Here is a 26013-nt window from a genome sequence, read left to right as displayed (position 1 = left end):
GGGTGTCAAAGATAGACCTAGATTGGGAACACAAGGGAGAGTTTTTCCTAGCTCGATGGGCCCATGATGCCTCAGGCCATCAGGGCAGAGATGCCACCTATAAGTGGGCATGAGACCGAGGGGTGGATTTAACCATGGACAGTATTTCTCAGGTTATCCATGACTGTGACACGTGTGCTGCCATCAAGCAGGCCAAGCGAGTGAAGCCCCTATGGTATGGTGGGCAGGGGTCCAAGTACAAGTATGTGGAGGCCTGGCAGATTGACTACATCACATTGCCCCAGACACGCCAGGGCAAGCGCCATGTGCTGACCATGGTGGAAGCCACCACTGGATGGTTGGAAACCTACTCTGTGCCTCATGCTATTGCCTGGAACCCCATCCTGGGCCTTGAAAAGCAGCTCCTGTGGAGGCATGGTACCCCTGAGAGGATTGAGTCAGACAATGGGACTCATTTCAAGAACAGCCTTATCAACACCTGGGCTAGGGAACATGGCATTGAGTGGGTGTACCACATCCCCTACCATGCACCAGCTGCAGGCAAAGTGGAGAGGTACAATGGACTACTAAAAACACAGCTGAAAGCTTTGGGTGGGGAATCTTTCAAAAATTGGGAGCAGCATTTATCAAAGGCCACCTGGTTAGTTAACACCCGAGGTTCCACCAACCGAGCAGGTCTTGCCCAGTCTGAGTCCCTGAATATAACAGATGGAGATAAAGTCCCAGTGGTGCATGTCAGAGGTTTGTTGGGGAAGACTGTGTAGGTCAATTCTGCCTCGAGTACAGACAAACCCATTTGTGGGGTTGTCTTTGCTCAGGGACCAGGTTGCACATGGTGGATAATGCAAAGAGATGGAACAACACCATGTGTACCTCAGGGAGATCTGATTGTGGGGTGAGAATGATATGCAATATCACTGTTTGTTGGATGTTACTGCCATTGCCTGTACATTAAACCATACAGACATGAGATAGAAGGAAATGTGTAAGTGTTGAAGGTCTGGGCAAGTGGGAGATGGAGAAGGAGATGTGCAAGTGTCGAAGGTCTGAGCAAGTGATAGATGGAGCTTTGAGTGAGTAAGGTGAAAGGGGTGAAATCCTGCAGCTCTGTAGTATAGGGCCTGGATTCAGTGGTCCAGTGTGGAGATGTGATGAGGGCATGATGGGTATTGCTTGTAAATTTTGGGGGAGCAGATGGAAATTTTGTGTGAATAAATGCATGATGTGTGGTAGTATGTTGATGATATGGGGATAAGGGGTGGAATGTCCTACAGTGACATTATGATGCTTGTATCCCCATTCATGTATTCTGTTTATGCTGGATATTATGTTCTATGCCTTTAAGACTGGCTCTGAAGAGTGAAAGTTTTGCTTTGGTTTTCTTATCAGCCTGGTGGGACACAGAGACGGGCAGTACATAGTGCTGCTTTTGCTTTTTGCCTTTGCTTTTTTCATTGCTCTCTCACTCTTGCTTCTGCTCATTAGCTAGTTTAGCTAAACAGTCCAAATTTCTTCCTGGACTGTTTCTCCTTTCCTTTTTGAACCATCTCGAACCTGCTCCGGATTGGGACCTGGGAACACCGAGCGTTTGCACCTTGTGGCCTGCAGCAGCTGCCCCAGAGCCGGAGGGACTGATAACACAGCAACCAACCCCAAGAGAGACTTTCTGAATTTGCCATCTTTTTCAGAGTGGTGTCATCCGGTATTGTTCATTTTGTGTGCTGGGGGTGCTGTGCCTGTTAAATAAACAGGTTCTTTCCACTTCTCTCCAAGGAATTCTTCCCGAACCGGCTGGGGGAAGGGGCCATGTGGGTTTGCTTTCTGGAGGGGCCCTCCTTTGGAGATTCTCTTCCAAATTTGCCAGGACACCCCAATATGGGATGGCAAACAGGATTGATTCAGACCGGGGAACTCGTTTCACATCAAAGATATTGCAGAAAGGTGTTCAGGCCCTGGCAGTAAAATTGGAATTACACATTCCATGGCAACCATAGAGTTCTGGTCAGGTTGAGAGGATGAATCAAACTCTTAAAAGAGCTCTAGTTAAGAAAATGATTGGAACCCAAATGTCATGGATAAAATGTCTCCCTTTGGCCTTATTAAGAATTAGAACCCAACCCCAGTCAGATCTGGGGGTGTCACCCTATGAAATGACATTTGGGTTTCCCTTCCTGACCCCTCCCCAGAAGGTTGCCACCTATGAGGAAGGGGAAGCCAATGCCAAGAAATAAGTGATGTCTATAGCACAAACCTTAGAAGGGCTAAGATATAAAGGGGCAATTCCTCAAACTACCACCCTGAATTTCAGAATCCATAATATTAATCCCAGGAATTGGGTGATGATTAAGCCATGGAGAGATCAGCCTCTAACTCCTCAGTGGGAAGGTCCCTTTCAGGCACTGCTCAGCACCGAATCGGCCGTGCGAGCTGCAGAGCGGGGATGGACTCATGGCAACAGAGTCAAAGGCCCAGGAGAAGAACCCAAAGAGTGGACTGTAACATCCAGGCCAGGTGAAACAAGATTGACTCTCAAGCAGAGACTGAGAGACAACCAGAAAAACACCAAGATGCCCAAAAAGTAGAGTCAAGCTTCCACCAACCAGCTCGAGAACTGTCTTCCTGTTTTCATGGGTGAGAATTACCAGCAGCTGTTGAGGAGAAGTACACAAGGGATTGTAAAAGGTAATGGGACAGCTTCTTTAAGAAAATAAGACAAAGGAAGGAGGGCAAGGCCGGGTTGGCCCTTTTGTTTGCTACCAAGAAGGCTCCATAGCCCTGCTGTGGGTAGCAATCCCATAGGCATGGTAAGGTAGGGACAAAAGGCCATTCCAGACCTCTGTAATTCCTCAGTTGTCTTTTAATTCAACAGGGACTGGAGGGCAGGACCGAGTTGGCCTCTGTGCTCACCCCTAAGATGCACCAACTATGGGTAGCAGCCACACAGGCACGGTAGATGGGAGTCAAAGCCACACTGGACCTCTGGGATGCCCTTTTGTCCATTGCAAATGAGTGTGTCTAAGGAAAACCTGAGATTTTTTTCTCCTGTTCCCACTGTCCTTGCCCATATCAACAGATGCTGGTATGACTAATTCAAGAGAGAGACAAAGTTTTTACTTAATTGTTTGAGCAAAATGACTTATAGAAAAAGAAAAGGGGGGTTTGTTATAGATGAGTAATCCTATGGTTGGCTCTCACAATTAAGGGTGCATATTAAATCTATGTTAAGAGAAGTTTTGTAGATGTATAGTTATCCTTCCCCTCCCCCTTGCATTGCTATCACAGGATGGCCTCAGTAGTTGGGGCATTTGGGAGGGTTGGCTTGTTCCTATGGCAGCACCTGACCTCCAATCAAGGTGTGAGACAGTGATCTCCACCACTGGACAGTGAAGAAGGAGTCGATTGACAAGACTTTGGGAGGGGCTGGAGGTGTAAAAGACAGAACATCCATTTTGTAGATGAGCACACAGTGACTGAATCCTTTGCTCCCAGTGCTGTATTCTTTTCTTTATTCAGTCTTCTGTTGTATTTTGATAAGGCCTTAATAAACCATTTAAATTTTTGAAACCAGAAATAATTTCTCCCATAGGGTTGGGGAATGTGGGATAAGGTTGTCTATGCTGGATCAGCTCTCAAGGTACAACTTCTCTGACCTGGCCAGACCTCCTTAGGAGAGACCCTGGATCACTATCAATCACGGAATGCTGCAATCAGCTCTTTGATAATATGAACAGCAATAAAGGCACCCATTAAGATAGGAATACAGATTTCTTAGAAGCTCTTTGAAATATTTCTCCATAACTGTAAAAGGAAAACTTCCCGATGAACTGCACAAAAGCAGAGGGAAATCAAGGCAGAGCCATGGTTTGTCAGAACTTGCTTGATCCTAATGAGCCCTGAGGTGCACTTGGAGCTGAGCCCTGGAACCTCAGGACCTAAAAGGGGATTGCACAAACCTTCCCAGGAATCAAAGTCAGAGGAAACACCCAAAGTGTCTCCAGGCATGAGTGGGTCCCACTGAGGTCCTTCCCCAACACAGGATCCTCATGGACTCCTGGAAGAGAGAATTGGAGGCCAGAATTGGACAAAAACCTCTCAGAGATTCAGAGTGGAAAGGAACATCCAAAGTACCTTAAAAACTTTGAGTATCTGAAGGCATTAATGAGCCCCACTGAGTGTCAGTACAAAGCTCTCCAGGGACTCGTTAAAGCAGATAATTGGGGCCATGATTGCACAAACCTCTCACAGAGTCTGGATCAAAAGGGAAACACCAAATACCTTCAAATAACTGGAGTACCCTGAAGCATTAATGAGCCCCAGTGAGTGTTGTTACTGACAAAGCCTCTCCAGGGACTAATTACAGCAGATAATTGGAGGCCATGATTGCACAAACCTCTCAGAGACTCCAAGGCCAAAGCCAAAGCCAAAGTCCTTTGAAAAACCTGCAGTCCCTGCAGGGAGCATTCAGGAGCCCCCAGGGCCATTGCTGAGCAAGGCTCCCCAGGGACTCCTTGCAGCAGATCCTTGAGGCCACTGGGGTGTGGGCTAGGGGGGGATGCTGAGGGCAGCACAAGGGGCTGACAGTGCCCAGCCTGGCTGGGGCTGTGCCAGGAGGCCCCAGGGCCTCAGGACAAGGTGTCTCCTCCCAGCCCTTGCTGGCACAGACCCTGCTGTGCCCCAGGGCACCAAGACTTGGCTTCTCTTTGTCCCCACCTGTCATCACTGCCTGCAGTTCTCTGCTCTGCCTGGGGCCTGGGGACACTTGCTCAATTGTGTCCCTCAGTGGGACCCATTAAAAGTCCAAGAAACTTTGGAGCTGGATTCTGCCTTGGAGTTCCTGAGAGGTTTCTTCAGCTGCCTCTCAGGGACTGATGTTCAGGGCCTGAGCACAAAGGCCCAGAGGGGCTCATTAAAGTCCTTGTGCTGTGTCTGTGCTGCTGAGCTGGGCTGGGCTCCTGGCACAGAGGCAGCTCCTGCTCACCAAGAAGAGCTTCAAAAGCACATTTCTCTGGATGAGCAGCTCTTGTGCCAGCCCAGCAGGGCTGGGGCACTGCCTGCAGCCAGCCCGGGCACAGCCCAGAGGCACAGAGAGCTTCAATCAGTCAGGGCTGGGAAGGGGCTGAGAAGTGCCTGGGGCACAATCACTGCCAGCCCTTGGCACAGGAACCTCTGGCTGCAGGACAATGCAGCTGCAGCTCCTGGAGCCATCTCCTCAAGCTGGAACATCCCAATGCCTGCAGAGCCTGTGAGTACAACTCCTGGTGTTTCTGGTGCAGGGGAGGTGAAATGTTCATGAAGCTCTGACATGCTCAAGGGTTCTGGTCAGTCATAGAATATTTCCAAGTCTAGGATTTTGATAAAATATAAGAAATTTCTTAAGACTTTGTATTCCATTTCCTACTACTGAAGAATGGTAGGGAGGTGGTGCTAAATATTAAAGGATGATTATAAATTTTGACAATTGCCTGTAATATCTGACCTTGTAAATTTTGCTTATGAATTATTATTTATGAAATTTTAAAAGTTCCCAAGACATCTGAACTGTTTCTTTTAGTGATCAATAGGTTCACAGGAGATCCCTAATGTGCTTTCAGCCACTCTGCCCATGTACAGCAGCAGCATCACCTTTGCTGGAGCCATCAGGCTCAGTCTGAGCTGTCCTTTCTCCAAGCTGCAAACAGAACCTGCCCCCAGCCAGTGCCCTGCAAACAGGCAGGGTTCTGTCAGGTCAAGGAGTGTGTACAGAGATTTGGGGTCTGTGAGTGCTGGCAGGGAGAGATCAGGCACAGGGAAACACCTGCAGGAGGGAAATCTGCAGGAAGCAGAGAGAAGATCAGGCAATGAGAGAAAACAAAGCCCAGCAATGCTGAGGCAGGGAGAGTTTAGAGATGCCCACAGGAGCCCCTGCAGTGCAGCCCCTCCCTCTGAACAAGCCCCCTCCCTCCTGTGCCCCAGCCAAGCCTCTGCCCTCAGGGCCGGGGCTCCAAGGCGTGCAGCCCCTCCTGTGCAGGCAGAGCTGCAGCAGAGCCATGGGGCAGCTCTGCAGCCCTGGGCCCAGTTCCCTCTGCAGAGCACAGGGCTGGGAGCAGCTGCCCGGCCCTGGGGGCTCTGGCAGGGGCACAGCTGGCTCAGGGTGACGCTGTCCCCAGTGCCCGGCTCTGGGCAATGCTGTCAGTGCAGCCAGGGAAGGAGCTGCATCTCCCACAATCCAATGCCATCAGAAGGACACTTGGGAGTCTCCCTGAGATTTCAGGCCAAGCTGCGAGCTTCAATCCAAGGTGCAAACCTGTCCTAGAGCATCTCAGAGTTATAAGATTGATGGGGAAAGGCAGAGGTGTTGTGACACTGAAAATGCGGCTGGATTGGTGAAATGAGCAGAGTGAGTCCTTGGCTACAAATGTGGAGCTGGGCTGTGGTGGATCCATCTGCTCCCAGCAGTACCTGGGGGTTTTTATGAGAAATGTGGGAGTGTGAACATCCTCCATTTGAGAAATTGAAAGCCCAGAGAAACTCCAAACAGAATCAAGTGACAGATCATCTGCCCTGAGTCTGCACTCACCATCTGGCCTCAGGGAACTCAGTCTCTTCTACCAGAGGGCAGCCAAAATGGTGAGAGTTTCTGATATCCATGAATACCAAGAAAGACATGGGGGGCAGCTTAAAAAGAAAAACTCACAACTCTTAAAACAGTGTTGGTGTATGTTATAGTTGAGGGTGTTTAGGAAATGGCTTTGATTTCAGTTACAGGTATCTCCTCTAAGTCTTCACTGTCCTTTCTCTATGAACAGATCCCCATGTGCAGCCCCAGCAAATGTCCAACAGCAGCTCCATCAGGCACTTCCTGCTGCTGGCATTGGCAGACACGCGGCAGCTGCAGCTCCTGCACTTCTGCCTCTTGCTGGGCATCTCCCTGGCTGCCCTCCTGGGCAACGGCCTCATCATCAGCGCCGTAGCCTGCGGCCACCACCTGCACACGCCCATGTTCTTCTTCCTGCTCAACCTGGCCCTCACTGACCTGGGCTCCATCTGCACCACTGTCCCCAAAGCCATGCACAATTCCCTCTGGGACACCAGCAACATCTCCTACACTGGATGTGCTGCACAGCTCTTTTTCTTTCTGTTTTTCATTTCAACAGAGTTTTTCCTCCTGACCATCATGTGCTACGACCGCTACGTGTCCATCTGCAAACCCCTGCACTACGGGACCCTCCTGGGCAGCAGAGCTTGTGTCCACATGGCAGCAGCTGCCTGGGCCAGTGCCTTTCTCAATGCTCTCATGCACACGGCCAATACATTTTCCCTGCCCCTGTGCCATGGCAATGCCCTGGGCCAGTTCTTCTGTGAAATCCCACAGATCCTCAAGCTCTCCTGCTCCAAATCCTACCTGAGAGAACTTAGGCTCATTGCTGTTAGTGTCTGTTTAGGACTCGGTTGTTTTGTGTTCATTGTTTTCTCCTATGTGCAGATCTTCAGGGCTGTGCTGAGGATCCCCTCTGAGCACGGACGGCACAAAGCCTTTTCCACCTGCCTCCCTCACCTGGCTGTGGTCTCTCTGTTCCTCAGCACCAGTACATTTTACTACCTGAAGCCCCCCTCCATCTCCTCCCCATCCCTGGATCTGGCTCTGTCAGTTCTGTACTCGGTGGTGCCTCCAGTCCTGAACCCCCTCATCTACAGCCTGAGGAACCAGGAGCTCAAGGATGGCCTGAGGAAAATTATTATCTTTCAGAAACAATAAACTCTCTTTTTTCTGCTCCATAACCTTCAGAATTTAACTCTTTACAATCTCAGCCTTTTTTTCCCAGTTGTGCAGTTTTTAATTGGTAACTTCTCTTATTATTTTACTAGTGTTATAATGTTTTTTATAAAATACTGTATTACTATGCTGAGCATGTCTACATGAACATCTACTTTTCTTGTCTAGCTCAAAGACTTTCAGGAGGCTTGATCCCTGTTCATTTCAATAAAAACAAGTGTCTGCCCTGCCTTGTGTGTCCAAGGCATTTCCTCAGCCCTTCTCTGGCTCTGCAGGGGCTGTGCCTGTGAGCAGAGGCTGAGGGAAGGGGCTCCCAGCACAGCAGCACGGCCAGGGACAATGGCCCTGCCTCTTTGCACATCTGCTCCCCCCAGCTCCACACTCCCCTCCCCAGCCCTGCTGTGGGTGCAAGGCCAGAGTGCTCTGGCAGCTTGGTCCCTGTCCTGCTGCGTGTCCCTGCTGTGACCTCAGGCAGGGACAGGCCATGGGCACTGCTGGGACACAGCTGGGCTCCAGCACAGCAGCTCCATCAGCAAAGGGCATCTCCTGAGGGCAGGGCAGGGAGGCTTTGCTCCCCTCCAGAGCCACTCTCAGGAATCTCAAGGGGCTCCTTGTGTTCCTTGCTCTCCCAGGGCTCAGTGGGATGAGATCAGGGTCTCACTGGGGCCTTCAGGGGACTCAGGTCTGGGTCAGGTTTTGCTGGTTGCTGGCCAGTGCCCATCAGATGCTGAATGGTCTGTGCTGAACCTTCCTGGGGCTCTGCAGCTCTTGCCAGGGATGATGGCAGGGGAATGTTTGTCTGGAGGCCCTTGGGAGCTGCAGGAGAGCACAGGGGACCTGCAGGGACGGAGTGTGCCAGGGACCAGCAGGGAGTGGAGCTCACTGGGCACAGGCCTGGCCAGGGTGGGGTCACCCTGAGATCAAGGCCTGAATGTCTGCTGTGAGCCAGGAGAGCTCTGCAGCCCAGGGACACAGCAGGCACAGGGAAAGGAGTCTGGGCACTGACTCCTCTGCCCCTCGGGGATCTCCCCCGGGAGGATCCAGGGCAGCCCCGAGCCCCTCTGGCAGCCCTGGAACAAGGCAGGCACCTCTGAGCCCCTCCATGGCCCCGCAGAGCCCGTGTGGGAGGGGGTCAGGGCAGGAGCAGCCTCAGCTGCCTCTGTGTCCCAGGCTGAGCAGCAGAGCCCAGCAGAGGCAGCCCAGGGCCCCGGGCAGCACAGCCCCCGTGCTCTGCAGAGCAGCAGCCCCAGCTCGGGGCTCTGGGTAGCAGGGCAGGGCTGCAGCAATGGCTGCTCGGGCCAGCACAGACGTGTTCCCCTGGGAAAGGCTCTGGGGGCAGCTGGCATGGGCCAGGAGCAGGGCAGGAGCCCGTGGGGGTGCAGAGGAGCCCTGGCAAGAGGCTGCCCTGTCCCTGGGCCAGCAGGAGCTGCCTGAGGAGCCCCGGGGCCAACTCTGCTGCTGGGCTGGGCAGCGGGGCTGGCCCTGGGGCTGCAGGAGCTGCCCGAGCTGAGCATCTGCTGAGCATCCCAGACACAGAGTGGCTGTCCCTGACCTCCAGGGCCTCCAGTTCCTGCTGCAGGGCCTGACCTGACTCTGCTGCTCTGCTGGGCTGGGGCAGGGGCAGGGAAAGGCTGAACCGGGCAGAGCCAGGGAGGGGAAAACAATGGACCCCTTGTCCCCATGAGTCCCCACAGAGTCAGAATGGTATCTGTGGTTCCATGAGCCCCTCGGTGTCACAATGGCCCCTTGGTTCCATTAGGCCCCACAGGATCACCACCGTCCCCTGGTTACAGGAGGCCCTTCAATGTCACAATGTCCCTTGGTTCCATGGAGCCCACAGGGTCAGTTATGCCAGTGGGCAGGGTCAGCACCAAACACACAGACACCAACTGAAGGAATTGTGTAATTTATATAATGTATGTCTGCAAAAAATTACAGTAGGAGAGGCTCAGCAAAGCACATAATCATTAGAAAATAATTACAAAAGCAGAAGCTCAGCAATGCACCCAACCATCCCCACCAAAGATTGCCTGCAGTGATTGAGAAAGATCCAGCCCCAGTTACCCTCAGCCTTTACCATCCCCCAGACCCACACAGCAGCTGGGGAAGCTGTCACAGCCAAGGGCTGCAGAGCCACTCCTGGGCACTGGCAATTCCTGCAGGTGCCTCCAGCCACAGCTGAGGCTCCAACCCCGCTGGGAGAGGGCCCAGCTCTGACAGTGCTGAATGGACAAACTGACAGCACTGCTAGTGTGCCAACATCTGGTTTCATCCTCCTCTTGGGTTCCTCCCAAAGCCTGGCCAGGGCCCCAGGAGAATCCAAGGGAGCTGACTTTGACCATTCAGCCCCAAACAAAGTCAGATGGGGCCTTTTCTGGTTTCAAAATACAGAAAAGTAAATCCATATTTCACCAATGAACACATACAGAGATTTTATTGCTAATGGTGATTCATTAATGAGTGGTTTCAAAAATTTCATTTGGTTGAAAGGTTCATCTGGAGCTCAGCTTTGCCTCAGGGCCTGTTGTTCAGTCCTCAGTCAGGGCCTGGTGAGGCCTCTGTACTTCAATCAGTGCTTTGACCTACAGATGAACTGCAACCTTCAGAACAATTGCAATAACACAGTTTAGATTTAGGTATTAGGCATAAAGGCATCACCTTTTGTTCTTCAATTAAGTACTGCTCAAGTTCATTACTTAGAGCTATAATTTGCATCCATTTTAAAATAGCCCTAATAAGTTGCTATTCACTGTTCTTTATCAAAGTCTCTTTTTTCTTGAGACTGTGTCTCATTTTAGACAAATCTCAATACTCCATTTCCAGCACAAAGTGTCACAGCCAATCTAACATGGAATCATAACACACCAAGTGCTCACACTGCAATGATGACAGACACTGCCATGAATGCATTTCACAGCAGCCTCCAATTTGGCAGCCATGAAGCCAATCCCACCAAGAAGAATTTTCTTCTTGCTGCCACTCTTGTACTGCTTTTTCTGTCAAGGTGATTCCTGACTGTTGGGCCTCTAACCCAGCACTGATAGACATTCCTGCAATATTCCTGTCCTGGAATAGCCCAGGTTCCTCCTTGGCCAGCAAGCAGACAATCCAAGGCCATGTGGGTCTGTGGAGTCCCCATTCCATCCCATTGGAGCTCCTGGGATGTGCTATTGGATATTATAACAGGATCATTTGCTATTTCTTCTAATAATCAATTTATCTCATTACTGTAAACTCCACAGGACCAGGCAGTGCCCATGGGGCACAGGGTGAACCAGAATCTTTGGCTTTCTGAAACCCAATGCACTCCTTGAGGGGAAAATGTTCTCTGGGCCCCAACTCTTCCTTGTGGCTGTTGCTGAAGGACCCGAAATGGTGGCCCTGCAGCCAAGAGTGGTGTGACACTGACACTGACCAGCTCCAGCACCCCAAGTTCTACTGACATTGACAGTGATGGTGAAGCACAGAAATCCTCTCACACTGTGGCCTCTGGAACTAGAACAGGGTTTGGTTTCTCCTGAAGGGAAATCCTAGTGACTCCTGTCCAACTGATCATTGCATTCCTGTGTTCCACAGCACAGTTTTCTGTACCTGTCCCTGCACTGACAGTGACGAGGCAGAGCCCATGGACAGAGTTCTGGCCACCCCACAGGGTGGGCCCTCCAAGGGAGCCCCATTCCTCCCAACTCCAGCGGAGAACACACCCAGCAATTGGTGACATGCAGTACTTTGCCTACCCCGATCTTTACATTTTCATAACTCATCATTATATTTTGATGACTAACCCCTTGGTGAAACCCTAGAGGTGTTTGTGGCAGACAAAGATTCTGGTTGACTATGAAGGTACAACTTTACAGACACCAGTAGTACTTCAGTGACACTGTTCTTCATCCATTTTTCTCAATCTCATTGGAGTTAGGAACAACAATCCTGTTGTCCATGGAGCTGGCACCATGTTAATTCCAGAATAATGCCCCCAGGCCCTTTGCTGTGCAGCTTTACCATGCTGTCTGTGGCTAACAAGGCCTGGGGGGGCCCTTTCCCCTCTGGCTGGAAGGGGCCGGGTCCCAGTCCCTGAGGGGCACCCGGGCTCCTGGATGCAATTCCTGTGCAAGTCCCTCAGGGTCACAGCAGCCTTCACATGGAGCCCCGTGGATCAGAGCATTTCCCAAAGGGGCCCTTGGGGCAAACAGGGAGATTTGGCCTGGCAGGATGTGTAAAACAATATCCTGTCAGATCTCCTTGTTCTCACACAGAACACTTGGCTGCAGGGACACATTCCCATTGTTCCTGCCCAGGTTTCAGGACTCAGAGTTGTCTTTCCCAGGAGCTGCTCCTTCAGCTGCCTCAGGAGGGCCATTTGGCCTCCGGACCCACACTCTGGCTCCATTATTAGGGCTGCTGGATCCAAACCCTTTATCTCCACAAACGGTGGTGATTGCAGGTGGATCTCCTTTTTTCACAATCCGTCTTAAAATTGCAATATTGATAATTGTGCTACCCTGTCATGGGGTTGACTAATCCAATCCTGATCACTATTGTTTAACGGAATTACTGTAATTTCTCCTTGATATTCTGCATCAATTCCTCCTGCCACGACATGAACACTTTGCAAGGCCAAGCTCGAGTGAGCAGTTACCAAAGCAAAGTGTCCTGGAGGAATCTGAATTCCTGTTTCAGTATTGATAGCTCTCATTTGCTTTCAATTTATCCAAACTAATTCCAATGCATGAAGGCCCAGGCCTGCAGCCTCTGGGCTGGCCCTGCCAGGGGCCATCACAGCCAGAACAATTTCCCAGGCAGCCCAAGTCTCACTGCCCATGGTTGGATTTGCAAACTGGGGGCAGCTGTGCACAGCCAGGGGGTTTCCATTTCCCCAGTGGGCCATTGTTAAGGGCATGGAGCACATCTGGGAGATGGGTTCTCCATGGGCAAAGGTTCCCATCTCCTCATTTTTTCAACTGCTTTTAAACAACCCCTTCACCCGTGCAACAAAACCTGCAGCTTGTGCATAGTCTGGTACATGAAAAACCCTGCAGGCTTCATCACTGAATTTTTCACAGGAACAGACAAAGCACTCTGCATCACAGTATCAGCAAACCCTGTAAAAACAGCCAATATCCTCCCTTCCTCCTTTTTTCATTGTATACAATCTCACAAAGTTGACCACTGACATTAGGGTCCTGGCCAATCCTGTTCTGTAGGGTATTTAGAGTTACATCCCTGAGCAGCCAAAGGTACCAAATTAGTATTGTCAGCACTACTTCACATTATTATAATTTTATATGTAAATAGTGATATAGAAATATAGATATAGATATAAATCTAGAAATATATATAAAGGTCTTATCGTACTATAAATACATATATAGTTATTTATTATATTGATATTTCACTTGCACCAATGCATCTGAGCTCAAGATTAAAACCCTCTTCTCTTGCTTCATGTGGGAGCATTCCAACAACAGTTTTTCCTTCTGTTGGTGCTGTTTCCACTGTGTCATTAACAAAATTCACCCCTGTCTTCCCAAACCCACAAGTTCTTTTCCTTTTCCATGTGCAATTTTTGGATGCATTTGAAGCCATCCAGGGGTGCAGCCTCTTTTACCCGACTGCCCCACTGCTCCCATGGGGCTCCCACCTCAGCCCACTCCAGAGCCAGGGAACTCCAGGGAAGGGCTTCCCATCTGGGAATTTCTGATGGCACTGATTCCTCACATTGACACTGAACAAGTGACATTTTGTTGGGATCTGGCCAGACTGGGCCAGTTTTGTTTTACCAGTGGGCAGGGTCAGCACCAAAGACACAGACACCAACTGAAGGAATCAGTGTCATTTCCTGCAGCTCAAAGCAGCAAAGAATCACAACAGGAGCAGCTCAGCAATGCACCCAACCATCCCCACAAAAGATTGCCTGCAGTGATTGAGAAAGATCCAGCCCCAGTTACCCTCAGCCTTTACCATCGCCCAGACCCACACAGCAGCTGGGGAAGCTGTCACAGCCAAGGGCTGCAGAGCCACTCCTGGGCACTGGCAATTCCTGCAGGTGCCTCCAGCCACAGCTGAGGCTCCAACCCCGCTGGGAGAGGGCCCAGCTCTGACAGTGCTGAATGAACAAACTGACAGCACTGCTAGTGTGGCAACATCGGGTTTCATCCTCTCTTGGGTCCCTCCCAAAGCCTGGCCAGGGCCCCAGGAGGAGCCAAGGGAGGTGACTTTGACCATTCAGCCCCAAACAAGGCCAGATGTCAGATTTCATGGCCTTGTCTGGCTTCTAAATCCACAAAGGTCAATACATGTTTCACTAATGAGTGGCTACATCTATCACAGTGCTAATGACGATGCATATTTCATCAGGGAGCAGATACAAAGATAACCTTTGGTTGGAAGGTTCATCCAGAGGCCACCTTTGGCTCAGGGCCTGCTGTTCAGGCCTCACTCAGGGCTGCTGTCCAGGCCTTGGCACTTCAGAGACGTGGTTTAGTGCTGGGCTTGGCACTGCTGGGTGAGCGGCTGCACTGGGTGAGCTCAGAGGGCTTTTCCAACAGAAAGGATTCTGTGATTCCATGATTCTATCCACTGCATTCAGCTGGGTCCATGTTAGCAGCATTCATTTGCTCAGAAAGTCTCCTCTTGCCCAGCTCCTGTGGCCTGAGGCTTCAGCTCCTTCAGCTCCTGGTGCTGAGCTGCTCATGCTGAATGAGACGACTCGGAGAGAAGAACACAGTCCATGCAATTCCTTCTGGGACACGGAGAGGGGAGGCTGTGCAAACAGGAGCATTGTTTGCTGTGGCCTCCTCTCTGCCCTTCATGCCTTTCAGCGCTTGGAACCAGCCAAGAGCTTTCTCCAAGAGTGCAATGGAGCAGCCGTTCCTGCTCCTGGCTCTCTCCAGTCTCTGCCCTTGCCTGCTTCTGTCCCTCGTGCTGTGCCCTCTGTTCCCCAGGGCTGGCTGGCTGCTGCCCAGGACTGTGGCACTGGCACAGATCCAGTGCTCCAGAGCCTCCTTTCTGTGCCCTTGGAGCTGCCTGGGCACAGCAGCCTTTTCCATCTGCAAGCTCCCCATGGACAGGGAGTGCCCAGCTCCGTTCCTTGCACAGCCTCCAGGAGCCCAGGGCTGCCATCTCAAGTCCCTGCTGGCACTGGGGGCTCCCAGGTGCCTCAGGCTGCTGTGACACCGCTGCACACGGGAGGGAAGAGGGGCAGGGGCTGTGCTGAAAGTCAGCTCCATCTGCTGCTGCTGCTGCTGCTGTGGGGTCATTTGTGCAGCCCTGGCCCAGAGTCAGGGATCAGATCCTGCCAGTCTCTTCCAGCCCTGGCTGCTCAGAGGTTGGGCCCTGGAGCCTCAGGTGGCCAAAGGCAGCTGCTGCTGGTCCCTCTGTGTGCCCGTGTTCAGCAGTGCTGCTCCATCAGTCTGTGCCCAGCAACGGGGAAAAGCCTCAGCCCTGCAGGGCCAGGAGCTGCCGGGCTCTGCCTGAGCAGCTCAGCCAGCAGGAAGGGAGCTGCTCCACACGGGAACCAGCAGCAGAGGACATTCTTTCGATAGGACATGTTTTCTATTTAAAAGAAAAAAAAAGAAAAAGGGAAAACAATAGGTAAATTGTAAAAGATAAGAATAAAATCCAAGTGTTAGTGAAAAAAACATAACATAATGTTAGTGAAAAAACAAAACATAAATGCAAAGTTACATTCTTTGCATTAAGAGGTAAATGATCTTTTGAAAAAGAGAACTCAGTTATTTACATTGTAAATGTGCTGATGCCATGGATCCATCTTGCTGACTTCAGCACCCCTTTTTATAAGTTTTTGAGGTTGTTTCCAATATTGTTAAATTGTGGGTGAAGCAATGGGAAATTGCTTTGTGCCCTTCCAGCTCCAAGCAGGACTGGGAATGGAAACTCTGTCAAAGCCCAAATCCTTTAGAAGATGCCCTTCCTTCTCACCCTGTGAATGAGCTGCACATTCCCGTTGAAACTGTCAGGGGTTTCTTAAAGACACAAAGTCCCACTGACAGCTTTTTGCTCTGGTTTGGCAGTGCAGAAGGGCAATTCTCCATCCACCAGCTCCAGACTGCACTGCCTCTGGAGCACGGCCCACTCGCCAGCTTTGGCCCACTCGTGGCACTGCTAGAGGAGGAAGAAAGTGCAACTGCACAATTCCAGCCAATCAAGAAGGAAGAATGGGACAGACAAACCAGCCTGTACAGATGCAGGCGTTCAGCTGGGACTGTGGAGAGTTTGGGTCCTTGCCAATTGGATGTGTGTCCCCAGCTGCAATCTCTGGGCCTGCCAAAGCAGAAAGCTCAGGCGCTGTGCTCGCAACGGGCTCGTCTGATGCAGAGCTGTCAGAGCAATGTGAGGGCAGAGCCAGCCCAGCTGGGCCCAGGGCTGAGCCCAGCAGAGCCCTGGCAGAGGCCAGAGCAGCCTCAGCAGCCGCAGAGCCCGGCTGCAAGGAGAGAAAGCAGAAACCGCCCGTCAGCTGAGGGCTCCTGGGCCCTTGTGCCAAGGCCTGCGGGGCCCAGGCCATGCTGGCTGTGCCCAGAGCTGTGCCCAGAGCTGCCCATCCCTGCTGCCTTTGGCAGCAGAGCAGGAGGGCAGGACATGTGCCCAGCCTGCAGCCAGCCACAGCACATCCAGCCCTCAGCAGCTGCCCAGAGCCAAAAAGCAGCTGGGCAGCGACTGAAGAATTCATTGCATCTGCCCCAGCAAAGGGGGAACCTTTGGTGCCCGGCCAGGCCATGCCAGGCCCAGATCTGGGAGCATCCCCCTGTCTGTGGACTCACCTGCAAATTGGGCCTGGAGCCTGGCTTTGAAGAAGGTGCCAGAATCCAAGTCCATCATCTTCAGCTGGCCAGGCTGAGGAAGAGATTGTCACCCTTGAGGTTGTCCTTGGTGTCTCCAGCAGCAGCCCCACCTGGTACAGCTTCTCCAGGGGCTCCTTCTCCTTCCCTGGGGCCAGACCAGGCTGTCAGGGCTCTGCCCAGGGCCCCAGCCATCCATGAACCAGACAAACCAAACCAGGGGGGATGGTGGCCACCAGTGCTTGCCACACCAGGTCTCCAGCTCAGCTCCAGCCCAAGAGCTGCGTGTTCCCTTCTGCTGACCCCTGCTCAGAGCTACAGGCAGCACAAAACCAGCCTGGTTTGCTTTGCCACTGAGTGCCAAGAGATGTGTGGAGCTGGTACCTGCCAGGCCCTGGATCCAACTGTGCACATGGATCTCTCCCATCTTCTAGGGCAGAGGAACACCCTGCACCCAAGGATGACAGAAAAGCTCTTCTAAGGATGGCCTGTCCGAGGGTTGCATGGACAAACACCTCTTAATGATATCCTGGCACTCTGGGGAGAGAAACCAGAAATCACCAGTCAGCTGGAGAAGTTGCCCCCCTGTTCCTGTGCCCAGGCCATGCTGGGTGTGCCCAGAGCTGGGCCTAAACTTCCCCATGGATGCTCTGATTGCAGGACAGCAGGAGAGCAGGACCTGTGCCACCTCCTCAGCGGCTGCCAGAGCGGGATGCCCACGAGCCTGCTGCTGTCTCCCAGCACTGGGATTCCCCCCATGCCCAGAGATGAGGATCCACCTTGAGAGAGCCATCGTGGGAACAAGATCCGCCCCCGGATGATCTCCTGGCCCCTCCTGAACGGGTGCTTGCCCATGACCAGGTGGCACAGCAGGAGGCCCAGGGACCAGATCGTCGCTGCCTCGCCGTGGTAGCGTTGATGCTGGATCCACTCTGGTGGGCTGTAGGACAGGGTTCCTGTGGAACACAGACACAGCTCAGCAGGGGGATGCTGCTGCTCCCAGAGCCCGGCCCCAGCATCCCTGGCCATGTGGGGGCTGCCCCACAGGCACACGGGGTGAGCGCTGCCCTCTCACCAGCACCTGGGACTTGTGTACAAACTCGGGGCTGGAAAAGAAGCCACTGGTGCTGGAAGAGGGCAGCAGAAACCCTGGGAAGGCCCAACCATGACACACAAAGGAAAACCCCACCCACTGGTGGAGAAAACCCACTCTCCTCCCCATCTGCATGGCCCCCAGAAATGTTAATAAGCCAAGGCAAACAAGGGGAGCAGAGCAGTCCAAGCCCTTCCTCGCTTGCACACCAAACCATCCGGGGCACGGGGTCAGACCCCCCTCTCTGCTACCCCCATGGGGGTTTGTGTCGGGCTGGCTGCCCCAGCTCCAGCCCCAGCCCAGGCCACAGTGGGTGCTGAAGGCTGTCGGCAGGGCTGGCAGCTGGCCCCCCTCACACCCCACCCAAATCAACTCGGATCCAGTATCAATCCCATCCCGGCTGCAATAGGGGGAAGCCCCGGTGCTGCACCCAGGCTGGGCCATGAGATGCCCAGGAGCATCCCCTGGAGGGCTCACCTGCAAACTGGGTGTAGGCTGTGTCTTGGAGGAAGGTGCCACATCCAAAGTCAATGAGTTTCAGCTGCCCGCTGGCCAGGTCGAGCAGGATGTTCTCGGGCTTGATGTCCCTGTGCAGGACCCCGCAGGTGGTGCAGTGCCGCACGGCCTCCAGCACCTGGCGGAACAGCACCCGCGCCTCCTCCTCCGGCAGGAACCCCCGCTCCGCCAGGAAACGCGAGAGCTCCTGGCACCGCTCCGGACGCTCCAGCACCAGCAGGAAGCTGTCGGGGAGCTCGAGCCACTCCAGGAGCTGAATGACAGCGGCACAGCCACGGGACACCTTGGCCAGCAGCACGATCTCCAGCGGCGCGCTGCTGCCGTCGGGCTGCGGGAGGAGCGCGGTGCCGTCAGTGGGGCTGAGGCCGTGCCGGGGCTCTGGGAGCCCTCAGCCAGCCCGGGATGCTCTGCACGCCCCGCTCAGCCCACGCCCGCTCTCCCCGCAGGGCTCCCGGCGGCTCCCACCCTGCCGGGCCCCGGCTCCTCGCCGCCCGGCCCGGCCCGGCTGCTGCCGCTGGCCCCGCTCACTCACCAGCTCGCCCCAGTGCCGGATGCGATCCCGCGGCACGCGTTTGATGGCCACCTGCGAGAGAGGGAGAGCAGCGGGCTGAGCTCGCCGCCCGTCCTGCCCAGCCCCATCCTCCGCCCTTCTCCTCCTCCTCCTCCTCCCCCTCCGCCCGCTGCCGGCCCCGCCGCTCACCGGGGCGCCGTCCGAGAGCCGCGTCCCCGAGCAGACGCTGCCGAAGCCGCCGCGCCCCAGCAGCGAACCCAGGCGGTACCGCTCCTGCAGGGCCTCCTGCGCCTTCCCTGCGGGCGAGACGCGGCTGTCAGCGCTGGGCCCGGGGCCAGCAACGGCCCCCGAGCGCGCCCCGAGCGGCCCAGGCCGGGCATCCCCACCCGCCCCGGGCCCCGGCGGCTCGGGGCCGGCGGCCGCGCTGCCGAGCGGCGGAGCTCGGGCCGGGGAAGCCGCAGCGGAGGCGGCGGGAGCGGCCGCGCCGCCTGTGTCCTCCGCGGGCCCCGGGAGGAGCCGGGGCCGGGGCCGGGGCCGGGGCCGGGGCCGGGGCAGGGACTGGACCCTGCGTCGGGTCCGGGGCCGGGCTCGGGCCAGGCGGAGCCGAAGGGCGGCGATGCCGCCCCCGCACCAGGCACTGATGCCGGCCCAGCAGCGCCACCGCCAGCACGGCCAGAGCCGGGCGGAAGCGAGAGCGCGGCGGGACGGCCGGGGCCGGGCACGGGGCAGCCCCGCCCGGGGCCGGGGGCGGGCCGGGGGCATGGCCCGGCCCGGCAGGGGAGAGGGAGGCGGGGAGAGGAGAGGGACGCCGGGCAAGGGACCCCGAGAGAAGGGTGCCCGACAGCGGGAAAGGGAGAGAAAGAGAAAGAAAGAGAGAAAGAGAAAGGGTTCTCTCGAATATCTGCTTTTGCTGCTGCTGCTGCCGCCACTGCTGCTGCCGCTGCCGCCGCCGCTGCAACTGAAGCACCGGGGCCGTTCGTCCCCGTGTCCGTTCCCCGCTCGCCCCACGAGCCCCACGTTCGAGCCCCGCGCGCCCCGGGCACAGCCCCTGAGTCTGTCCAAACACGGGAACTTTGCAGCGGTGAGCCCAGATGCAGAGCCCTGACTCCTGCACACTGGCACAGCAATCCCCTCGCTTGCTGCTCTGCATTGGCCTGGCTGAGGCTCAAACACTGTCGGGCCACCTTCCCTTGCTGTAGGATTCCTACCTGACCCCAGCACTGCACTTACATCTCCAGTGTTGCCTTCCAGTAAAACCAGGGGAAGGAAAACTGTGTGTGGCTCATGGTATTTTTGAGTGTCTAAAAATCACTAAGTCACTGATCTTAGAGGTGCGGTGCATCTGGAATTCCTGGGATGGAGAAGTAGTGCAACATGGAAAAGGGGAGCATAGAAATAAATAGAGGAAAAGATCTTGGATTGTTTCTTTCATTTTCATTTCACTTCTGGAAAGCTGTTTCAGTTTTCCAGGAATCTTCTCCTGTCTCTCTTCCCAAGAATGTCTCCTGGAGAACAAGGTCAAGCTTCTGTCACAAGATTTGCCAGCAGGAAATTATGCCACTGGTGAAATTTTCATGATGACTGTTTGTGCTGGCTTAGGGCAAATTTGGGGAGGAAACCTCCAAAATGGGTCTGTTTTGCAGAGATAGCCAAAAATTCCACAATTTTGTGTAAGTTGTAAACCCGGCATATTTATTATTACAGCGCGGGATGCATGCAGAGATTACTCTCCTTAAAAGGCATGCGTACCTCTGGGAACTTCCAGTCCCTTTTTATCCTCCTCTCAAATACATATCCATACAATTTCACAATAGGTTCATACATATTCATTTTTACAAATTTCGCGTGACATTTGCCACTAGTTCTTCTTTATCAGAAAGAATTCTTAGGTCAGGTTGACGTGCTTTCACAGCAGTCTCTCTGTCTCTCTTTATCACCCTCTGTCCCGTCCCCCCCTTATCTCTGTCCTTCACTGAATCAGGTTCCCTGAGCCTAGGCTTTGCAGTCAGGCTACATAGCTATGTTTTCTAACCACAGACTCAAAGATGTACATTTCACCTAAATCAAAATGGATTTCTACTCTGGAGAATTTCTCCTCTGTCTCAGAAGCACTCCTCCCTCTGCCCCTCACATGCTGGCCCTGCCTGGCGTTCCTCATCCCTTTCCCCTTTGGCGTTTCTCCTGCCCTTCCCCTCTGCTAGAAGGCGGACAAAGCTGCCTTGGACAGCAAAGTGGATTGCAGCCAGTGCGAAGAGAACATGGAGGAGCTGGATGAGAGGATGCAGGAGTTGCAGAGCCAGATTTCAGGCCAGGAGCAGCACTGGAACAATACCCAGCAGCAGTTCAGCGATGCAATTGAAGACAAGGTGAGGGGTACCTCGTCCCCACCACGAGGAACTGGCACCTTTGGGACTTGACAGCCTGAGGCAGCATCCCTCTGAGGATCCCCCTCCAGGCTTTTCCCTGGAGAGCTCCATGTCACATCCTGGAGCAGCTGGCTGTGGCTGTGCACCTGTTCACAGCTGGATCGCCTGGAGCTGAAGACTTTCCGTAAACACCGGGAGGACTCCTGGAACAGGAACATGGAGGAACTTGAGGATAGGCTGTTGCGTGAAAACGCCGCTGGGATTAAGAAGTGAGTGCAATGGAGATTCTGATGGCTTTGGGGACAGCGATGGCAACTGCTCCTGCCAGGCAGGGCTGTCACACACCATGCCCTGAGCTGGGTCGTGCCCTGCCCTCCTGGCCGTGCACACGGGGGAGCTTTGGTGCCAGAGAGGGCCTGAAAGCGCTGCAGGGACTGCTTGGGATGGTGGCACGGGTGCCTGTGCCCTTCACCTGGCATCAGCCAGCACCTTGGGGATGGGGAGAAACAGGCTCAAGAGCCCACGGTTCACCCTGCAATGGCCGTGGCCCTGTGCAGTGAGCTGCCCAGCAGCTGGCTGCTGCAGGGAGCTGCTGCCTGTGTGCTGCAGGGCTGTGGCCCCAGGAGCTCAGCCAGCCCTCTTCCCTCCCCCTCCTTAGGCAGCTGCCAGTCCCTTTCTCGTGCCTGTCCTGTGACCGCATGCTCAGCGTGCAGGTTCCTGGCCAGTGAGTAGCACCAGTGCCTCGGGGGCAGCGGGGCTGGCATGGGGGGAGATGGGTGCCAGCAGTGACCCGCTGTGCTGGCACAGGGGGACAGTGTCTGCTTGGGAGGGGCTGATGTGGGGAGCCCCCTCTGCAGCCCTGCCCATCAGCAGGGGCTGTGGGGCTCACCCCAAGGGCTACAGGCAGCAGGATGCCATGGGCTGCAATCCCATGGCTTTGGGGGGGCTGCCTCCAACAGGAACATGTTCTTTGTCCCCTGTCACACACCTGTGACTCCTGCCCTCCCCAGGTACCCCGAGACACTCCCGTATTTGCAGCCCATGCCCCCCAGCAAGGAGCCACCGCCCAGCCAAAGGTGAGGGCCCTGAGGACACATCCCCAGCACCTGGGGTGCAGAGCAGCCCTGACACAGCAAGGAGGGCTCTGCACCTGGGCTGGGGCAGAGCAGCCTGGGGGGACGGGGCAGGGCAGGGGAGCAGAGGGCAGCTGTGGAGGGCCAGTGCTTGCCCCAGGGCTGGGGGCTTTTGCATTCCTTGCCTTGCACTGCCCTGTCTGGCCCATCTCTCTGTCCCAAGGCTGCTGAAAGCACATCTGATGAGCTGCATCTGTTTGCAGTCTGAGCTCAGGCTTGGAGGGCTGTTGGGGAAGATGAAACAGGAAAGCCTTATAAATATGATTGCCTGGCAAAAGATTTTGAGAATATGGAAACTATAAGCGAGATTGAAATGAAAGCAAGCTTCGAGATCCCTTAGTTACTGAACAACGGGAAAACAATGGTGTGGCCGGCTGAAGGTGAAACAAGACCCTCTGCTTGCAGGCAGGTCCAAGGGTCCGAGCAGACCCTGTCAGCTTGGCAGAAGGGGTCCAAAGAGGAGTTTTTAGGGTTTAAAATGTAGCACAGTATGGTAATGTAGTGATTCTTATAGGCTGTATGGAAATGCTATAGGATTTGTATCTTGTACTAGATTGGTTAAGTGAGAATCAGAATATTCAACACAGAAGATGATTTATTGTATTGTAACGGGAACTTAGCTCTTACTTTTATATGCTCTTAGCTCTTAGCTCTTACTCTTACTTCTTGTCTTTTAGCTCTTGCCTTTTATCCTCATACCCCTTTTACTCTCTTATGCTTTTACTCTCTTACGCTCTCATCCTCTCTACCCCTCTCTTCTCTCAGGCCTGTTCTGAGCTGCAGCTGGCAGCTCCAAGCAGGGCCCTGCACCCACGCCCTTTGCAATAAACCGTCCACGACCTGGCTTCAGAGATCTCTTGTCTCCGTTCATCCCGACCGTGCTACCCCCATCAATCCTACAGACGGGGATTGGGTGCCTCCTATGAAAGGAGTTCCCAAAACCAATCCCTGCAGCTGGGACAGCCCAGCTCCTGCCAGTTGGTGTCCTGTGCACAGGGACCTGCCTGGTGCCATGGCCAGCACACATGGCCATGGGGACAGAGCCAGCAGATGCAGCCTGGTGGGATGGGCTTGGGGCTCCTGCAGCAGGTGGACAGGAGCTGGCAGGGACATGTCCCTGCAGGCAGCACTGCCAGTGCCCTCCCTGGCACAGCAGGGTGATGCCCTGCATGCCACAGGGCTGGGCACTGAGTGTCCTCTGTCCCATCCCACAGGAGGCCGCTGGTCTGTGCCAGTGTCCCCGTGTGCCACAGAGCTCTGGGGACCATCAGAGCAGCAGCTCCACGATGCAGAACATCAAGGCTTCCCCACATACAAGTGCACAGCTGCAGTGTCTCCTGGTACACAACAAGGTAGGTGTGATGAAGGTGGGGACACAGAATGGTGACTGAGGCTTGATGGCATTGCTGACTATCCAGGGGGAATCTGTGCCTTCAGTCTCCAGGGAGACCTGAGTTGGATTATTGGGGTGTGCTGGATTGGGCCCTGCATTGCAGCCAGCTGCCCTCTCCTGCTCAGCCCAGTGTGACCCTGCTGCATGGTGATGGACACATCTCGAGGGGCTGTAATGACCAGCATCGTACGGCGATCAGGACACAGGATGCGTCAGGTATGGCCCTGTCAGGGCAAGGGGGTCAGTGACGACAGGGGCTGATTATCTGCAGGGTGCCAGCTGGGGGATGAGCAGGGCTCTGCGTACAGAGCTGGGTAATGTGGCGTGGGTATTTTGCATCTGGGGTAAGAAGTAAGGGGCAGAATGGAGCAGGAGGACTGGCACATGGGGCAACTGAGCTTGGAGCTGGAGTAACGTGGGAGAATGGCCATGCCCAGTGTGGGACAAGAGCTTGAGTCCTGGTGCGCTGGGGCCAGCACCTGTGGCGGCTCACCCTTGCCCTTCACGCCCAGGCCCTGCCGCCTCAGGAGAGCACGGCCAGGCACAGCTCCTCGACAGGTCTCATGGGCCCCAGGGCTCGAGCAGCCTCTGCAGCCCTGCCAGACATCAACAGCCCCCGGCCAGCTGGAAAGGACTCAGCGCCCAGTGCTCGACCTGGGACATCTTGTCCAAAGCGAGAAACGCCTGTGACAATTGTCATAACAAACTTGACTTTTTACTTGTATATAGTTATTAAGTTAGTTGTAGATAGTTATTAGGTTAATAAAACCTGTTAAAATTATAGGCAGAGCCTTGTCTCACAGCCTGTCTCTCTCCCCGGGCTCCCTGGGAGCTCCTTCCCCCCTGCTGTGGCTCTGCCCCCGGGCTGAGCAGATGGAGCCCCGGGCCGGGCCCTGAGGCCGCTGCTGCTGCCGCGGCGCCTGCGGGGCAGCCCTGAGGCTCCGGGCCGGCTGTGGGAGCAGGAGCGGCGCTGCAGAGCCCGCGGCCCTCACGGGCTGCGAAGGCACGGGCAGATGGCCGTGGGGCCCGGCTGGCACTGCCGGCGCTGCTGCTCTCGGCTGCCGCCTGCAATCCTTACAGGCAGCCCTTAGGCCGGCTCAGGAGCCGCTCGGAGCCGTGCCCGAGGGGTGGCCCCGACCCCCAGCCCCCAAGGGCACTTGTCCCTTCATCTCTGCACTGCCACATTCCAAGCTCATTTGTCAGCTTCCTCCTGCCCTTCCTTTCTGCGGGGCAGCGTTAGGGGCTGGCCCAGCGGCTTTCCTCCCGCACGGCTGCAGCCCCTTGCCCACAGCTCCCTGGCGGGAGCCAGAGCTGCTTTGCAGCCGGGCACCCCCGCCGTGTCCCGCAGCCCGGGCCGGCTCCTGCCCGCTGCCGGCGAGGCCCCGCGGCTGGGCCCGGCCATCCCGGGCCAGAGCAGCTCCCTCCCCGGGGGAACACAGGGGGACACGGGGGGATGTGAAATACAAAGCTGTGTGTCAGGTTGTGTCAGGTACACACAGGCAACGTGTGTATTTGTGATTGCGATATGTGTGGAGACCGGCAATGGGACAGTTGTGAATTCTGATAATAACTGAGGAACGTAAAGCATGGAAGAAGTCCTTTGAACCCATCTTTTGTTTGCAATTAACCTTGGTTGATTTAGGAGCATTGGCATTAAAGCATTAAAAATATTGCTTTTTGCTTGTAGTTAATCCTTAAAGAGTTCTGCAATAATAACCTTTTGGAGTATAATTTTAGAACATTGCTTGTATCCTTGAAACTATAGCTTTGGAATATATATAAAGGAAACATGCTTATCTCAAGCCTTAATAAAGCAGAGAAAAACAGCTTGAGAAAGGAAGATGAACATCACCTCAAGGATTTATGGTTTCAACCAAGGGAAGCTGGACATCACTGTTGTTAGATTTATAGTCTTTGCAATCAAAACATGGACCCACATCTGGAGAGCTGGACCTCACCAGATGGGATTCGTCTATCTTCTTTTGGAAACCGGACTACCACCATCTGGGGATACTCCTTTTGGGATACATCCTGAGAAAAGCTAAATCACAATAGTACATAGAATTGTGACGTAAAAATTGGGAATAGAAACTGCTGATGAGTAAGAATTGGAATAGAAACTGCTGAGAAAGCTGATGAGTACCCCTATAAATACCTGTGAGCCTCAACTATCGGTGTGCAGTTGGAGGGAAAACTTCCCCCCCTGTACCCAGCGCTGTATTGCTCATACTTTACTCATATTAATTAATAAATTGATTGCTGCTTGAATATTGGCCTAGTCAAGCTTCTTATTTATACCATCCATAACTGTAAAAGTAAAACTTCCTGCTGAACTGAACAAGACTAGAGGGAAATCAAGGCAGGTCTATGGTATGTCAGGACTTGCTGCATCCTAATGAGCCTGTGGTGCTTTTGGAGCTGAGCCCTTGAACCTCAGGGCCTGAGAGGAG

The 26013-nt window shown here is 54.2% G+C and overlaps 3 protein-coding genes across 3 annotated transcripts in view; 1 reads left to right on the top strand and 2 right to left on the bottom strand.

The window, feature by feature from the left end:
* LOC143692629 (uncharacterized) overlaps positions 1 to 26013 on the bottom strand; it is a 331852-nt gene that overhangs the window by 109031 nt on the left and 196808 nt on the right. The gene's annotated exons all lie outside the window — the stretch shown is intronic.
* Positions 6809 to 7735, top strand: LOC143692555 (olfactory receptor 14C36-like). Its single transcript, XM_077172802.1, has one exon. It carries the CDS (start codon positions 6809 to 6811, stop codon positions 7733 to 7735), a length of 927 nt encoding a protein of 308 aa, XP_077028917.1.
* LOC143692563 (serine/threonine-protein kinase pim-1-like) lies at positions 16982 to 19451 on the bottom strand (the record flags this gene model as incomplete). The annotated part of the gene is made up of 5 exons (XM_077172810.1): positions 16982 to 17088; positions 17331 to 17507; positions 18122 to 18488; positions 18693 to 18743; positions 18861 to 19451. Coding segments are annotated over 5 exons (1293 nt in total), but the record flags the coding sequence as incomplete, so codon positions are not given.

The sequence above is a fragment of the Agelaius phoeniceus genome (assembly GCF_051311805.1).
Source record: "Agelaius phoeniceus isolate bAgePho1 chromosome W unlocalized genomic scaffold, bAgePho1.hap1 SUPER_W_unloc_2, whole genome shotgun sequence".
Classification (NCBI taxonomy): domain Eukaryota; kingdom Metazoa; phylum Chordata; class Aves; order Passeriformes; family Icteridae; genus Agelaius; species Agelaius phoeniceus.
Note: the sequence above shows the minus strand (reverse complement) of the source record. Positions and strands in the feature narration are given on the sequence as shown.